Consider the following 19243-nt stretch of genomic DNA (forward strand, 5'->3'; position numbering starts at 1 on the left):
TTAAAAAAAAAAAAAAAACATGATATTTATAAAGCATAAACAGTACCTAACAAGATATCTTCAAGTTTAATATTTTGCAGACAGTAACAACAAATGTTAAGTGCATATCGCTTCTGGGTAATTTGCTAAGAGACGTCATTACATATAGACCACTTTTACTCTAAACCTAAAATTTGTTTTTGCAAGATATACTAAAACCCTAAACTAACCTAACCTAAACTTTCCTGAATCTGTGACCTTACATTAATTTAGGGTTTTAGTATATACTTTGCACACACATTAAATTTAAGGTTAGTGTAAAAGTGGTCTATGTGCAATGGCGTCTCCTAGCAAATTACCCGTTTCTGTTTAGGAGGTAAAGTTTTATATTCTAACCCAACAAACAGAATTTATAGTGGACAAAAATGTTTACGTGAAGAGATTTTCTCGGAGTAGTTCCACTTAATTTCTACCAGTTCCATTGCACCACTCCATAAAAAAAGCACTCAAAATGATAATACATTAATATATTGCTAAGCATTCAAATCTTGGCACCTACTTGTAATCAAACAAAATATCAACACATACATAATAGTTAACAAAAAACAAAGCTGATTTCGAGCTATCAAGTTTTAACTACAATGGAGCTTCGATTATCAATTATAATTGCTTTTACTAACCAACAATGGTGTAGCGTCAATGTAAGCTAAAAAACTAAGCTTCCCCAATTAATAATAATTTCATAATAAACCTGCAGTTTATGAACAAAATTATTTATTAATTTTAATAGAGTTTATATTTAATGCGTTAAATATTGTGATGTGGCAGCTCAGGATGATTTGTGATGCAGCAGTAAACAAGAAGCCTGCACACACCAGCTTCCAAGCAGACTGGTTTCTTTCACTCATTCTTCTGTGTAACCCACCCCGCAGATTTTCCATCCATTTCTAACTAAACTACCCTGGTCGCAAGGCTCTCAAGCAGCTAGCTTTTACATTAAAAATAAAGTAGTTTCCGAGTTATCCCTTTCGTGAGTTGTGTTCAGTTGAAGTGTTAGTGTGCATTGTGGCTGATATAATAAATAATGAGTGAAATAACAGTTCCTGACACCAATTTACTTGAATGTTTAGGACAATTCTATTATCAAGACTGACTTACGAACAAAAGTGCGATTTAAAAAACAAATGACCATGTCTATTTGTTAGAGATATGAAATCATATTTTTACGTACCATTTGAGGTCATGCCTTATTGGTGTTACTTACGATATTCCAACCAATCTTCGGACTGCTGACTTGACATTGACTACTATTTATTTTAAGACTATATTTTTGTAATACGTTTTCTCGTATGTACAAGAAAAACAACTTGAGTTAGCTTCCCCTGCTCAAAATTTAATGCTACGCCACTGCTTACCAATCAGTACTTAATATTATTACATTCGATTATTGTCGAAATTCTATAGGAACACAAAACAACTTTGAACATGGGATAAGCCAACTGAATGCTGCTTGAGGCACACTGAGCGACACCGAACCACAGCAAGAGTGTCAGGGATGGTAGATAGTAGCTGCTCACTCTATCTTATACTGCACCTTTGAGTGATATAGTAACCTCTGATCTGTACTACTTCACTGGAATAATGTTGCAAGATATCGGACGAATAGAACAAATTAAAGAACAAAAATATTTGTCAGATAGGTTTATAATAAATATAAAATATAAGAGATGTTCTTAAAAAAGAAAACATAACACTTCTTCTTCTTCTTCTTCTTCTTCACTCATGTAGATATCAGATTCACTGTCCCTAAGACTTCTACTGAGATTCTGAATTATGTCGTCCCTTGCAAGTTCTTTAAGAAAATCCTCTTTTTGTAGTTTTTTGGTGTATGTGCAATATTAGATACTCAGTCTTCTCTCGCATATTCTGTCGATCATAGCGCTTGTGAGCTGCTCAACATCCATAAGTTGAAATGTATTAATTGCACCACTCCTTCCTAACTGTCCCACAAAGAAGCTCAATAGGGTTACACTGACAATGGTACAGAGGCAAGTGGAGAACTTCGTGGCCCATTTCTAAAGCTATCTGATCTAATTCATAATTTCTTTCCCTAGTTTTAATAGGAGCAATAAGAGCTAATAATTCAGATTTAATTTCTGTTGAATTATATTATATATTACGTTTCTGCAGCTATTCCTGTATCTCCGTTTTCCGGGAATTTGTGTTGGATAATTTGGGTAATATTCTAGATTGACAACTAGTGTTATCCATAATTTTATTATGATGGAACCCTCTTCCAAATAATACAAAAACCTGTTAATAAACCACTCTTTAAAACTGTAAGCGTTTATTTCAGAATGACAATAAGAATCTTTGTTTTTTGGATGAGAAAGAAAGCCCACTTATTCTCGAGTATAAAACCGGTTTTTTTTACCCTTCTTGTAATATATAATGCTGTTCGAAGTTATAACCTAAAAGTAAAATGTTTATATGGGACTACGCTTTATTTACAGAGCAAACTATAGCTATAAAACTGGTTTATGATTCTATTATCTTTGTTTTTATAGTCACAGTTTTGTGTAGCGTCTCATGATTCCTGTTTCATCTAGCCAAATAAAAGAGATTCTTTACAGTAACAATTGCTCGTCATGTACTCATCTGATGAAACTTTCCAAATAATAAATGCGAGAAAACTTACATTAGCTACAATGCAGTCTCTTACCATAAACACTAAAAATATGGCTTTACATAATTATTTTTACGCAAGTCTTCTATTTTGGTAATGCAAATGTTAGAAATTACATTTGGAAATGTAGATGTGAGATACAATACAAAGATGTATAATCCAGCTCTGAAATGGTGACATCCACTCAAACCAATTTTTGTCTTCCTTAGGGACGATCCTACTTTTTGGGGCAGAATAGGGGAGTATGAGTTAGTATGAAGTTGGTTCTTGTGCTGTGAGGTTCCCTCTCAAGGTGTGTTACTACCCGAATGTAAAATATCAGTTATTTATCATTTTAGTATTACATTATACCCTAGATCATATATAAAACAGATTGACCAAGCTTATATTAAATTTAGACGCAACTGGAAAATAACGGACACTATGCGTCGCTAGTGTCGAGAAATGAGCTTGCAATAACAAACACTAGATGGCAGAGTACCTGAACAGTACATAGAGTAATACGACTGTGGGATGACTTTTTTACGTCATGCCACCTCCAAATTTCTTTCTCATTGTAATGTGAGGTTATGTTACAATAAGACTTTGATGTGTTGCTAAATTGTAGTATACAGAAGCTTGTTTTACCCAAATTCATCAACACACATAGATGACATTTTGGTACATGGCTGATATAATGTTGTTTGCGTTCAATATATAATCTGTCATCATTTGATGTACGAAATCTAATTGTTTTTAATTTTCAGTATACAATTTCTCCCTAGCAACAATTATCACAAAATACTAAAAAGAGCAGATTTGTCTGCGTTTGTTAAATGCACATCATGATGCTCACGAAAAGGCACTAATTTATTTTGTGTGAACAAGATTACAATTTTTGAATATGAAGGAAAAGCAGGTATCCCTCTTCTGAAATTTATCCGAAAGGGGAAGAATTACAACTCCCTCCCCCCAAACATGTTTCCTCTTTTCTAGGCCTATATGTTTTCATTTTACAGGTGTATTATATGATGCGATATGGAAGCAGATAAATAATAACTGTATGTTTCTCGTCCACATTAAATTCAACGTGTTCATAACGTAGACCTGATATATTGCTTCATGTAGGCTACACAGCTGGCAGTGTTCTTTTTACGAATAAGCGGTCGTACTAATCATTTTCTTTTCATCTGAACTATTGCTAGAATATGCGTTTGTGTTTTTATTTGCTCTGTATGTTGTTAAATAACTACTGAACATCGTCTTTGGTTAACAAATTGTTCTAGTATTCGTTTTATATCAGTCTTACGGTATTGAATTATGTCCATAACGTGGGCGAGATATTATCAGGCTGGAAAATTCGCTCTGAATGTATTTTTTTACACAATTTTCTAATTTTCAGCAGATTTACGATACCCTGCGCGGTTTCTCTGCCAATGCAGACTTAATTGCAAAATACGGTAATTCTGTTATTTTCCTGACACTTTTATATCCGTTCTCAAACGTACTGATTTAGATTCTTTACCCTACTGTAGGTATTTTGCTCTCTACAAATCATCGTTAGTCAAATGAAATAGCCTATAATAGTTGTTTGCAACGAATTAGTAGATAACCTCAATCCCTCCTGACCGCCTCCCTTACGAATTTCTTTCTCACTTTAATCAAATTTACTTTATACTGGTCCTTAAATTACTGAAACTAGTGCTGAGGTAGTTACGGTGATTTCTGAAGTGAAAATCGTTCAATTTATAAGGGTGAAATCAAAAATAACTTTTGTAGCCTTTCCTTGTCCTTAATTGGAAATTTGAGTAACTTCATATGACGACAATATTTCTTCCTTCTTCTACAGTTAACATAATCGCAGATGGGCATTTCTAAATGAAGTTTGTTACACAGAAACCTTTGAGACAATATTGACACTTGAAGTTCTTTATATAGTTCATCTATAAGAGTTAAATTAGCGCTGAGGTAGTTTCCTTCATACTCAGCTTATTCACCTTACATACATGAGTCTGTAACAGGTTAGGTTTGGTCAGTGCTGTCATGGTAATTTTTTTCTTGGCCATACACCCCACCCCTTGTTTTCTCCCTTGAAATATATTTTACTCTCCTCTCTCTATTTCTCCAATTGTCATTTATTATTTTTTTTAATATTAAAGAAAAAGTAAAGAAATTGTTTTGCTTTACAATTTAATTGTACAAGTTTGATTTAAAGAATACACCATGTAGCACCACCATAGATGCACACTTGTCTCGAATCTTGGAGTGTATATTTGCAGCACTTCTTGTTTTTCAACCATTATTTTATATAATTCTGGTTTCCAGTGCTGAAGAGGTGGATAATTTTTGTTTATGAACATCAAACAAAATAGGCGGTAGGTACAGTAGGAACAGGAAGAGATGATCTAAGATCTGTATAGATCTCCACGTACAAAACTTAGGCACCCATATGCCGTATGGCTCCTTCCAGACAAAATTTTCATTTCCCCATATGATTAATTAAAAAAAAAATTGTAGGTTCCATACGATATATGGCCTCATGTGGCCTCCATGACAGCACTGGGGTCAGTTAGTTTAGGCACTTTTACACCTTGCATATACAATCAAATGCATCTCTCAAAAAAATTCCTTATATATTGAACGGTTTTCACTTCAGAAATCACAGGAACCGCTTCACCCAGGTAAGTAGTTAGCAGTTAATCATTTCAAAGCTCTTGTTATATTATGAAATAGCATCACACAATGCTGCCAAAATAAATGTTCCCAGTGTTAAAATTACAGAGTGTAAATTTCGCTTAGGACAGTTTTTGCTCTGGAAAATTAAAGGAAACAAACACTATATCAAACCAGCAGCTGAGACACAAAGCACCTGAAATTCGAAAGTGGTTAAAAATTTTTATATTTCGTTCTTTCTTATTTACCAGCAACAGAAGTACTGATATCAGATTTTTTGCAGAGCTAATATCAGAGGCCCCTCCTATTAGAGAATGTTTTGAATATTATTATATTCTGGAAAACTACATTGGCACATCAACGTCCCCTCCCCCCGCCTGAATTCTGGGCTGAAGCACGAAAATTTCGAAATGTACAAACTACAGATGCGGCAGAATATTACCACAATGGTCTTCAGCAAGAATTTTGTAAGACATATCCAAATATCTTCATGGTCATTATATGTATTAAAATAAAACATATACTACATGTGAAGTACCTACTAAAAATGAGAGAAATAGAAATGGGAAGGACAATAAAAAAAGTGGAATGGACAAACACTAAGAAACTATTCATCTTGAATCAGTATGAACAATAGGACACTTTTTTTTGGTGTTAGTGGTATAGAATATGAAATTAAGTTGCATCAATAAGTTTTTCGAGTTTAGCATTACTTTAAGTATTTATTGTCCCCCTGTTGGAAAGATGGAATTACTTTGTTTGAAATTTGATGAAATTTTATTGTACCTTAACTCAATTTATTAAGGTACAATAAAATTCAAAATAATAACTGCAGGCCATTTTAAAATAAATCTGTTGGATGTAAATTATTTCTTAATTTATTAGGACCATAAAGGTATTGTTACAAGCGATAGATTGAATCATTTTTATCTTAATAATTTAATGTAGGATGATTATTTCGGGAATTGTTATACTCTAAATTGTGAGGATATTTTAATACTTTTTTAAAATATAAATTTGGAATATGTTTCCAGTTAGTAAAGAGTAATTCAGAGAGACAGAGGTCTCAAGCATATTTATTGACACATGCCAGAATTATTAAATATGAAAAAAAGAGTTCTTGCACTAACATACTGTTTATAAAGTAACCAAATCTTAAGAAATACAGTATATGTACTGGTATTCTATATAAAGGCATAGGAGTGAATATAAATCTGTTTTAAGGAATTCCTATTTAATATTCCTGCTATAGGAACATGGCAAAATAAATACAACGCAGCATGGAAGCTAATTCAACTCTTATCGAGTATTGTTGATGAGATGTGTTATGAAGGTAGACCGAATCATTCAATATAAATGTATAAATAGGACGAATAATAATAGATTAATTTCAGTGTATGTAGTATCAAAACTGAAAGCAGTAACTAGTCTATGAATGATGTCTTAACAAGTATACATAAAATGGACTCTTGACAAGAGACACACATTTGGCTTCAGTAATAACTAGGACTTCAAGGAATTTATGGTAGCTCACCTGTCAGGCAAAACTCTGAATAGTCAGCATTGTCGAACTATAGAGCGCGATTAAAAAGTATTTTTTTCCCCACCCATTACATATGATTGCTTTTTTCAAGTCCCGGTAATAACATTATTAAATTAATTATCCCACATATTTGGGTGGTGCCTTTCTTTGTTTCTGACATAATTTATGAGAGTTTCTCTTTTACACTTCAATAGAGAAATACAACTTTCAGTGGACAATGAAGGTGTAACTCTAATGGAACTCTAAGAACCACAGCATTAATGTTTTCTTCTTTTCTTACATGCCCTTTAGTTTTTGTTGCAGATAATATCATGCTATTGGATAATTATACATGCACCTTTCTAATAAAATTGGCATATATTTCACTGGTCTCAGAAGTAAAATTAAATGTATAATAGCTTCTCGGTGCAAAATATTTACTGAAAATTATTGTAGGATTTGAATAGAAATGTCACTTCTCAGGCAAGGTTATTCGTGGATGACTGTATAATATACAGAAAAAATTAGTGATAAATCTTATATCACCGCCTTGCAAAACTAGCTTGGCGTTATTGAAAACTGGACTACAACAAATAAAATTAAAATCAATGTGAGCAAAAGTAAATCAATATGTATCCTTCTGTAAAACACAAAATTAAATTCGTCTCATATACCAATTAAATGGATCACCAGTGTCACAAGTAAACACTTAGGTTCTGTATATATTTTAGTAACAAACTGGTTGAAATAAGTCACTAATATTACAAGGATAGCCTGGAAAACACTACATTTCTTTATGCGTATTCTTAAGAAAGCTAACCGAAAGTCAAAAGAATTAATGTACATAACCCATGTTCGGTCCACTGCTGTGGAGTAATGGTAGGCACATCTGACCGTGAAATGAGTGGGCCCGGGTTCAAATCTTGATTGGGGCAAGTTACCTGGTTGAGGTTTTTTCCGAGGTTTTCCCCAATTGTAAGGCGAATGTCATGTAATCTATGGCGAATCCTCAACCTCATCTCGCCAAATATCATTTCACTATCATCAATTCCATCGAGGCTAAATAACCTAGTAGTTGATACAACATCGTTAAATAATTAATTAAAAAAAAGACGTCAGATAAGCAGAGGAAGTTACAAAAGCTTGTAGTGGCGAAGAATTTAAAGCGTCTGTGTTGTTAAAAAAAAGGGAAGTACTACAAATGGCAGAAAAAGTGGATAGCCTATATTGATGTATTTGTTACGTGACATTACACAGGAGATATCACCACATATAGTTGTAAACAACCGTGGATATTTTAAATCTGAAAGTGTACTTTAGTGTAATTTTTTTTTATTGGGTTATTTTACGACGCTGTATCAACATCTAAATTATTTAGCGTCTGAATGATATGAAGGTGATAATGCCGGTGAAATGAGTCCGGGGTCCAGCACCGAAAGTTACCCAGCATTTGCTCGTATTGGGTTGAGGGAAAACCCCGGAAAAAACCTCAACCAGGTAACTTGCCCCGACCAGGATTCGAACCCGGGCCACCTGGTTTCGCAGTCAGACGCGCTGACCGTTACTCCACAGGTGTGGACACTTTAGTGTAATCAAGTATTGCTTTGTATAATAAGAACTGTAGGCACAGTGTATACGGTAAATCTCTATATGCATTTGAAAAGATTAGTAATCAACTTGACAGAAATGTTCGTGCGTCACAATATAATTTGTAATATTTTATTTGTTAATGGCACTGTTATTTTTATTAAAGTATGCGATTTAGCAGTTACATGTACTTCACAAATGTCTCAATTGTTTCAAAAACAATTAAATGCATTTATGACATTTGGCACAATAATATGACCATTTTCCATTTTGGTAATAAATTAAGTGGCAAGAAAATGTTCATGTGTCACACCATATAATATTTAATATTTTTTACATTATTAATTATTCCTTTTCATTATGATTTTCTGTTTATATTTTGGAATGCTTACGTTAAAAAACAGTGATGTGTCTTTCATGAACTCCTAAGTATTTGATTAAGTATCCTGTGAAGATCATAGTTACTTCGAAAATGTTACGTGTGTGACTATGGAATGACCCATCAGTATTGTTAGTATTGTTACAAATTACAAAACCTGAAACTGTTAGAATGGGATCAGGAGTAGTGACAAAAAATGTAATGTTGTAGGCCTACATCAACATGACTATTTTAATCCAGTTTCTAATAGTTTTTAAGGTTTGAAGGCCTTTTGAGGTAAACAGTATTGAACATGTGAGGGAAGGGCTATTTCTCGGTAATGGATTAGGCCTGTATATTTTATAATATTATTAACTATATATTGTTAAAGTACCTAGTAAATATCGTAATATGTATATTATATAATACTGTAAACGAGACAATATCACAGGCTGCAAACTAGATTCTTGTTTTTGTATAATTATACGAACATGTCTGAAATAAACAAGACTACCATTGGTTAGGTTAGGATAGGATTACTTATATATTGTAATCAGGCTATATGCACAAATTTTCCAATATACTACTATCATAACTAAATAGGTAATGTTAACATTAATTTTCATAAGTTTTTGTGGTGCAAATTAAAATAATTCAAAGTAAAGTATAACAAAACTCCGACAACATTATAATTATGAACGTCAAATTCTCCTATTTTATTTATTTTTCAGTGTTTAGTCCCTTATTTCCCATTGTTCTTTGGATTTATCATTAGTGAAATATCAATTAACGGATAAATTATGCTATACACTCAGTTGATAATATAAATAATATTCACGACAAATATATAGAAACAGAAGAGATAACGAATCATAATTTAGCCCACCGATAACTTTATAATATGGTCTAAAAATTCTAGGTAGATTGGCTTTGCGCGAGACTCTGCATTGTATTCTATTCAATACAAAGGCGTACTTTATCTTATCTCTCCGCTTCGCCCACGTGACAACTATAATTAGAACTCCCTCGTTCCGAACTTGCCTAGGTCATATAGGCCAATAATATTTATCCATGGTCATCAATTGTCGACAGTACATACCGTTGCTTACGAGAATATCTCGTAAGCAAGAAATAATCGATTTAGACCGACCAGACCGGTTCAGAGTTCGTGTCTCGTGATGGTGTTGGTCATTGTGCCATCTGTTGACGATTATTGAACTACATCAAGCCGGCCTCGACTGCAAACCCTAAAGCCTGTATAAAAGAGCTATCTGTTAGTATATATGATCTAGGATTATACTAATATGATTTTGTAATTCTCTATTATTGTTCTTTTTTATTTATTTCATTTCATTAATGCTATATGCGTGAAACAATATAAATCTTACAATTTAGGAAAGTATGTTTTCCGTCATAACTAGGGATCGGAAGTTAAGGCACTAAAAAATGGTGTTTTAGGCTCCTAAAAAAAAAAAGGCACTAAAAATGGTATTTTAGGCTCCTAAAATGGCACTAAAAATTGTATTCCAGGCACCTAAAAGGCACTTAAAATAAAAATTTAGGGAAGATTAACCACTGAAAATTTATTCCACACACAATAATTAATTTGGGCTATTTCCTTACACGATGTTTTAATAAAATGCCAGTATTTGTTTTTTTGTTCATTATGTATACACAGCAAATTAACATAGGCTAACACTGCATGACCACTTAAGAAAATTAGGTAAGTGGTATTTGGCCTACAGAATGTTTAATTTAGTGTGCACTTATTCGTCTCCATGTTCATAATTTGAATGACAGTACACAACAAGCAACTTTTCAAGATTAAAACACTCGCTCTTGTAACGTCTATTGGACAAAATCTGTTTATATGCTGAAAAGAATCTCTCAAAATGCACTGAAGTGACTGGAATGTGCTTATACAGTACCATCCTGGCTTCATTAAACCTCTCAGAAAGCTACCACCGGTCCCACTTAGAACTTTATACACAGAATTAATGGTTTCATATCCAGGATTTCTTGAAATAACACTTTTCAGCTTCTCATATATTTGAGCAGCCATACTTGCAAGGAGCTACACATAATCTGTTCTTTGTATTCAAAAACAGGGACATGGATTCATAAAATGACAGACTGCTGAATTCCAGTTGTTGAATGGTATCTGCTACAAAAGTTGTTGTTGTTTGCTAATGGCAGGCGTTTGACAATAAAGTCATTTGACCTCTTGCACTCCAATATTTTTCAAAGATATTATCATGACCAGCCACTGAAGCACAGATTTTGAGGTGTTCCCAATCCATTTCTTGGTTTGAGTTGCACAATGGACAGTTAGGGGACTGATATATTCCAATTCTATGCAGGTGTCTGGCCAAACAATCATGGCCTGTTGCCAATCTAAATGCAGCTACAGACGATTTGCGTGGTAAATCGGGAATTAACTGTGGATTTTGATGCAGAGAGTTCCATTTTTTCCCTTGAGATTGTGTTATCAAATTTTGTTTGTTGAAGTCTAAGTATGTAGATTTAATAAATCTTTTCACAGAGTAATATGTAGATTTAGTAACAGGTCTGTAAGTAGCAGTGCTGCCCTTCTTTGCTAAAGCATCCACATTCTCGTTTCCCAGGATTCCACAGTGGGATGGTATCCATTGGAATACAATTCTTTTATTGAGTGATATTAATTGAGAGAGCATTTTAGTTATTTCTGCTGTTTGAGATGAAGGTGTGTGTTTAGAGACTATTGATAGAATAGCTGCTTTGGAGTCTGACAATATAACTGCATTTTTAAATTTACTGATGTGGCATAGAAGATTCCTGAGACTTTCACTTATTGCAATGATTTCTCCATCAAAACTTGTTGTTCCATACCCAAGAGATCTATAAAGTGAGAAGAGACAGCACGTAACACCTGCACCGGCACCTTGTTCTCTGGAGATCAAGGATCCGTCAGTATATAAATGAAGCCAGTTTTGTGGAGGGTATCTAATATTAATTGTCTCTAAAGACAATTGTTTTAGTATTTCAGTGTTTACTTCTGATTTCAGTATTTCTTCTGTTAAATTTAGATTATATTCCATATTTACTAGAGTTAAAGGGTTTGGTTTAATTTGTAGGTTTTCTTTTAAATTCGGGATATTGATTTTCTGTTTTAATTCTTGAACAATGGATATGAAACTTTTTTGAGTTTTCAATCTACAGAGAGGACTGTATGAATGCCAATTGTTTCCTGGTAATCTAATAAGTTTTTCATATTGAATCAGTGCTTTTTCTTCTATTGTCATTTTGATGCTGTTAATATTAGTGAGGAATCTCATAGAATCTATTGGAGTTGTTTTGATTCCACCAGTAATGAGTCTGAGAGCTTGGTTTTGAACATATTCTATTTCGTTTATGAAAGGTGAAGTAATTAAAATTTCTCCACAGTATGTCAGCACTGGCTGTATAAACATTTTGTATGTAGTGTTCAAAGTATTCCAAGAGCATCCCCATTTCTTTCCTGCTAGTCTTTTTAGAAGGGAGAATCTTTTACGAGCTTTTTCAGAAATGTATTTCAAATGGTTGCTCCATGTTAACTTACTATCGAAAATAACTCCAAGATATTTGGATTCATAAGTCCTAGGAAGGTGGTGGCAATTGTATTGGATATTGAATTCTCTTTCTTTTTTACCAAGTGAAAATATTTGGTAGTTACTTTTGCTTAAATTGAGTGTCATCAAATTTGATGTATTCCATTCATGTAGTTGATTTAGAGCTTTAAGAGCAGAATTTTGAATTTTGTCTCTATGTCTGTAAGATCCGGAAGTCCACAATACTATATCATCTGCAAATAGTGCTGTTTTCATGTTTGATTCCTCTAATAGGGAGGGTAAGTCATTTATATAAATATTGAATAAAGTTGTGCTGAGAACAGCACCCTGAGGTAGACCTCAATATGTTTGTCTGTAACTAGAAAGTGAGTTATTGAATTTAGTGGCAATGAATCGTTGACTAAGGAATTCTGATATCCAGCTGAACATATTGCTGGAGATACCTAATTTCTGGAGTTTTAGTAATAATTTATATCTCCAAACAGAGTCATATGCTAGCTGAAAGTCAATAAATATTGCCAAGGTATCTTCTTTCTTGTTAAAACTGTCTTTTATTTCTTGGCCGAGGCGTATGACTTGTTCATTGGTAGAGTGTAGTTGTCGAAAGCCGGCTTGTCTTGGTGATAAAAGATTTTGGGATTCTAAATACTAAGTTAATCTGTTGGAGATCATGGACTCCATGGTTTTTGCTATCATGCTTAATAGTGCTATTGGTCGATAACTATTAACATCATGAGCAGGTTTCCCTTTTTTGTGAATTGGTACAATGATTGCTTTTTTCCAAGCTGCAGGAACTGAGGTGTTCCATGATAAATTGAAAATGGATAAAAGTACAGACTTTGCTTTTTCCCCCAGATGTTTTAAAAATTCGGAATGAATGTTATCGGGGCCAGGAGATTTCTTGGTTTTTAAATTTTGTAAAGCTAGAGTTAATTCTTTGGAAGTAAAATTTTGATGAAATATTTCAGGTTTTGTACTAGTAATATTGTTTTTATTATTTTTATGTAATTCTCTTTTGATAAATTTGTCAGTTTTTTTGGAATCGGGATGTAATCTGTGAGAGTTTGAGTAGTGTTTATTAAATGAGTTTGCTATATGTCTACTATCTGTTAGTGTTTTGTTATTATGAATAATAGGTTGGCTAGTATTTTCCTGTGTATTGGAAATATTCTTCAGAAAGTTATATGTTTTAGCGCTATCGGTTCTGTAATTAATATTTTCAATAAATTTATTGAAACATTTCTTTTTTGCTGTTAGGATTGCTTTTTTAAGAATGGCAGTCTTCTTCCTCCAATCTTGAGTATCTTCTGGTGTTTTGCTATGTTCTGCTTTGGTTCTTGCTTTATCTCTATCTTGTTTCAATAAATTCAGTTTTTCTGTCCAGAATGGGGTGTATTTTTTTGGTTTGCCTCGTGGAATGTGCTTTTTTGCAATTTTAAGAAGAGATTCACAGAAATATTTGTTCAATCTATCTGAGTTTGTATTTTCCATTAGTGGTGTGTTGACCTTGAGGTGTTCGAGTTCTGTTGTAAATAGTTTCCAATTCGCTTTCTTAAAGTTCCTTGTTGTTTTGTTATTGTAGGGTTCTTTTCTTCAGTTTTGGTGGAGATGAATAGAAGCAATGATGACTTTATGGCCAGATCCAGGGTCTTCAATTATTTTTTTCTTGGTTTCGTGATGGATATCTGATGTTACTAGTGAAATGCGCATTGATATATGCTAAGTCTTCTTTAAGTCCTTTTTCTTGAAACACACACTGAGCTTCTTTGATTGACAGAGAATGATTCTCTGAAAATTCCTTAACAATTAGTGCTATTTGTTCAAAGTTATTCGCTTAGTATTTTACTGCTCTCAACCATGTACCCCACCTCGTAAAAATAGGCTCAGGGGATAGGGGAGTGTCAGGTAACTTCTCTCTAAATACAAAGATAATCCTAGACTGTGTGCTTCAACCAGAAACGTCGTCTATGTTATGCAGGAGAAGGGTAGATAATAAGGTAAACCGTTATCTGAACTCAAGATGGTGACTGGTCGGTATGAACGATGGGACTAGTTAGGTAGAGGGTCTTAAGAATTCCATTACAATAGGGTGTCCGAAATCTTTGTATACTATAAGAATTATCAGTTTTTTTCAGTTTCAAGCAAAAAAATTAATAATGAGTGCTGTTAACTATATATGCCTATACAGAAAGGGGGGGGGGAAAGAACAAAAAAAAAAAAAAAAAAAAAGGCACAAACTGAAAAAAAAGGCAAATATAAGCAATATAAAACTTCACCACAACCATTTGATTTTTCGTGATTCGTATAAATAAATTAACAGCCTTAAAATACGTACATTCAAACAAAATAGGCATTTTCCTAAACTTCCGATCCCTAATCATAACTTCACAACACTCTCACCCCACCCCATTTCCTTCTGACAGTCTTCTGCAAAGAAAAGAGGGCTGACCCACACCCCTAACCATGCCTTCCTGTCTGTTTACTTGTCTCGCACAAGCAAGTGCCGTCATTTTGGAGCTGTTCTATAAATCATCTGGAACATTTGTTATGTGAGAAGAAAAATAATAAATGTAAGGGTATAATATTGTAATACAGACCTTGGAGAACAAGTCTAAGGAAAAATCTCCTTCATCCAGCTGCTCAGTCAGCCTTTTCTGAATGGCTCGGGCTTCCTCTTCTTCTCTTTCTGCTGCTTCCACATCCTTTTCATCATAACCTGAGATCCAAATGGTGCAAACATATATTATGAAAGGTGAAATTTCAAATGCCATTATTATGACATGAATGTATATATACATTTAAGGGAGGAAAGAACAAAAAAGTGATAAAAAAATTAATCACACACATTAATATGTGAAGGTTATTTCAGTTAGATTGAACAAGAACGAACTCAGCTTCCAAAATTCAATGAACTGGTAACATATTAATATAATAATAATAATAATAATAATAATAATAATAATAATAATAATAATAATAATAATAATATCATTTTTCTGAAAAGGTGAATAAATTAACCCTGCAATGCTCCCCAGGATGACGCGTCACCCCAGATGGCTCCAATTTTTTCTGTAGTTTAGTCTAATAATCTAATAATAGCTTGGGCTATTCAATGACAATATAAGTTTCAATTACCTGCAGTGGAAGAAGGGAGGAGAGAAAAGGCGTGGGGTGACAACATACCTCAGGTGAGCAATAATGATGTCCAAAATAGGGTGAGCAGTCCAGGGTTAAAATAGTCTTATGAAAGTAACAATAATATAGTCTACTGCACATTTTGACATAATTACATAGTATGTATTACTAAGCCTTAATGTGTAAAGGTAATAGTCTCTCAACCAGTTATCATGGAAGACATGCTAGTCTAGATATTTTAAGACTTAATTCTATTTTACAGAAAAATTAATTTTTCTATCACACTTAAAATTTTCAGCCTTGTTCGAACAAAGGGACACATCACATCATAACAATATAACAGATTATCTTCTTTGTTCTCAACTTCACATTTTAATTGTAATTTCTTACCTCCATAATCTTGGTCCACATAATCTGTGCTATAAAAATTTCTTCTTTTCTGACCCCAAGCTCTCACGTCCGGTAAGTCATCCTCTTCACCTTTTCCTTCAATGTCACTGTCAGACATCTTCCCTTCATTTTCGTCGCTGCTTTCTTCAGAAGGAAATGCATACACTTCTTCCTTCGAAAAAAAAATCGATGATGATAATAATGATAGTAGTAGTAGTAGTAGTAGTAGTAGTAGTAGTAGTAGTAGTAGTAGTAGTAGTAGTAGTAGTAGTAGTAATAATAATAATAATAATAATAATAATAATTTTATACAGAATAAAATATCTTCCATCAGGTATATGAGATAGCTACTTTTACAGGAAAAGTAACTAGTTTCTAACTAACTGTCATCAAGACAAACCAAGAGCTTTCTTTGAGATTGCAATAGTTAGACTGGATGAATAAATTTAGACATGGAATAATGTAATCAATGAAAAAGAAAACAGAGGTATCTTCCAATAGCTCCGACATAAAAAACATCAAACCAATTTAAAAGTAAATAGGAAAATTGTTAAAAGAAATATTAGCCAACCAAAGATCAATCAGGGTGGATCAACATCTCTAATCCTTTAACATGATATATCCATAGGTGGTACACGGTAAAATATGGATGGGACATTACCAGTATAACAAACTATTTTAGGTGATGTTCTAGTCAATTATTCAATTATATAATAAGAGACATTCGGCACACAAATGGCCCAACCACAAAATTTGCATATTGAGTTTATCATTAAAAATCTCTTCATATTGCTCTCTTCAAAGTGTGAATCGGGCTAACCAACATTCCCAGTTTTTTCATGATATTTCAGCACAAGTTTCATTTGTGTATTACATTTGGCACACTATTACAAAGACGTGGAAATATAATTTTGTGGGCTGGACTATTTGTGTACTCAGCAACTTATATGAAAAATGGACCTAGGTTCGATCCCCACTACAACCTTCACATTTTGTAAAATCAGTACCATAGCATAATCTAGTCCAATATTACAATATAGCATGTGAAAACCACTTTATCCACGTAAACAAAATACGTTTATCAACAGTAAATAACTATTAAATCAGTATAAAATACCAAAATTCCAATTTGCCATTGCCTCTGTATGGATGACATTCCCTGGCTTCATATTATTCAATATACAAAATGATTTTCAATTTCTGTATATTAGTCCCCCCCCAGGGTTTGTGATTGCCTTTGAAATGGTTTCACAATTTTTTTAACATAACAAAAGATCAGTTAAAATATTTACAGATGCCAGGATTTAATATACATATTCTCCCCAAGACACGACATATAGCTAGTGGTATTCTAACAGAAGTCAAAACAAATATTTTAGCACAATTTAAAATGCAGCAAGTAGATAAAACAGAAATAATCAATACTGAAATCTGGAATGGAAATCTACATTATAAAATTTAAGGAATATATATAATCCACCAAATAACAACACTTGCCTGGACATAATAAATATCCATCTAAAAACTATCCTGATTGAAGATTTTAATGGTCACTCCCCAAAATGGGAATGGGGATACAGAGATTATAATGCAAGTGCCAAAAAAAAAATAGAAGATTTAATAAATTCAAGCACTTTAGAGCTTATTTACAAGAATGATGACTGCCCCACATACTTAGATTACAATGGTGAGTGTACAAATCAAGATCTAGTACTCGTATCATCAGATTTAAAAGCTAAAACTTCACGCAAAATCGTCGAAGATCCAGGCTCAGGTCATAGAGCAGTTATTGCATCCTTACTACATTGACACAATAAAACTGACTTTCAACCAAAAACAAGATAACTTACTCTTGGAATTTCAAAAAAGCTAATTGAACAAAATTTACAGAAGAAACTGAACAAAAGCTAAACCTAATTCATGAGGAAGTATCAACGAACAAACTCAACAAAATCATCACGAATATAATTCTCGAAGCAAAAAAAAGATTCCTCGCGGAAAAATGGAACACTATAAACCCCTTTTGGAATAAAGAACTATCCATGTTAAAAGAAGATAGAGATATAGCAAAAAAAAAAAAAAAAAAAAATCCAGAAACATCCAACAGCACAAAGAATACACAAGAATGGCGAAGAAATGCAGGTCTGTTTAAAAAAGAAATTCATGCAGCTAAGTAAAAGGCCTTCAGTGAATGAATCCAGAAATGCATATAGAATACAGAGTGTTAGTTGGGAGACCGGAGGGAAATAGATCTTGGGGAGGTCGAGATGTAGATGGAAGGATAATATTAAAATGGATTTGAGGGAGGTGGGATATGATGATAAAAAGTGGACTAATCTTGCTTAGGATAGGGACCTATGGTGGGCTTATGTGAGGACGGCAATGAATCTTCGGATTTCTTAAAAGCCACTTGTAAGTAAGTACATGTCAGAGAGAAACAAAAAAGAACCACCCAAATGTAATGGGAAAATACTTATCTCCAGCAAATCCATTGCTGAAGCATTCAACAAACACTACAGTCTCTTCATAAACTCCCCCCTTAGGCTAAAAAGAAGCAAAGAAGGATAAAAAATGATTTTAAAGTCTTAAAAAAATAAGACAAAACAAAACAAATGATATATTTAGCCAAGACTTCACTATAGGGGAACTAAATTTTGCTATTCAGGAGTTGAAAGATAACAAATCTCCTGGATCAGATAAAATACATACTGAATTTTTTAAGCACCTTGGGCAAAAGGGAAAAAATACATTAATAAAACTATTTAACCTATCATGGACCACCAGTATACCTGCAGAGTGGAACAAAGCAATTATTATCCCTGTTCTCAAGAAGGACAAAACAGCTGATGATGTTAATAATTACAGACAAATTTCTTTAAAAAGCATTATAGCAAAAACAGCAGAACATATGATTTTGGCAAGGCTAAATTGGTTTTTTAGAAAATAATTTACTAACAACAGCACAAACAGGACTCAGACAATAGCTATCCACAAAAGAAAATGTAGTTCAGCTATCCCAAGAGGTTAAAGAAGCTTTCAACAAAAGCAAGGTACTTTAGCAACCTTCATTGACTTTGAGAAAACATATGACTCAATATGGAGACTATATAAATTACTTTAAAAATTAACAAAACTTGACATTCAAAATAATATGTTAAATTGGATCACTCAGTTCCTCTTCCAAGATTTTGTGCTATCAAATACAATAATTATTATATTTCCAAATGGATCTCCCACGAGGAGCAGTTTTCAGTACAACCCTGTTTAATATTTTTACCAATGATCTTCCCATAGCTGTATCAAACACAGATGTAAAGGCAGCTCTTTTCGCAGACAACATGGTTATG

The 19243-nt window shown here is 33.3% G+C and overlaps 1 protein-coding gene across 2 annotated transcripts in view; it reads right to left on the reverse strand.

Annotated features, from left to right (window-relative positions):
• Positions 1-19243, reverse strand: part of Sas10 (UTP3 small subunit processome component Sas10) — a 45576-nt gene that overhangs the window by 19759 nt on the left and 6574 nt on the right. For both annotated transcript variants that reach the window (XR_011335551.1, XM_069843269.1), the window contains exons 3-4: positions 15897-16068; positions 14969-15087 (exon numbers count right to left, since the gene is read on the reverse strand). Coding sequence is in view for 1 of the 2 variants with exons in the window: in XM_069843269.1 (XP_069699370.1) it covers positions 14969-15087; positions 15897-16068 (291 nt within the window). In the remaining variant the exon portion in view is untranslated. The remainder of the gene's footprint in view (positions 1-14968; positions 15088-15896; positions 16069-19243) is intronic.

Source organism: Periplaneta americana, chromosome 13 (assembly GCF_040183065.1).
Source record: "Periplaneta americana isolate PAMFEO1 chromosome 13, P.americana_PAMFEO1_priV1, whole genome shotgun sequence".
Lineage (NCBI taxonomy): Eukaryota > Metazoa > Arthropoda > Insecta > Blattodea > Blattidae > Periplaneta > Periplaneta americana.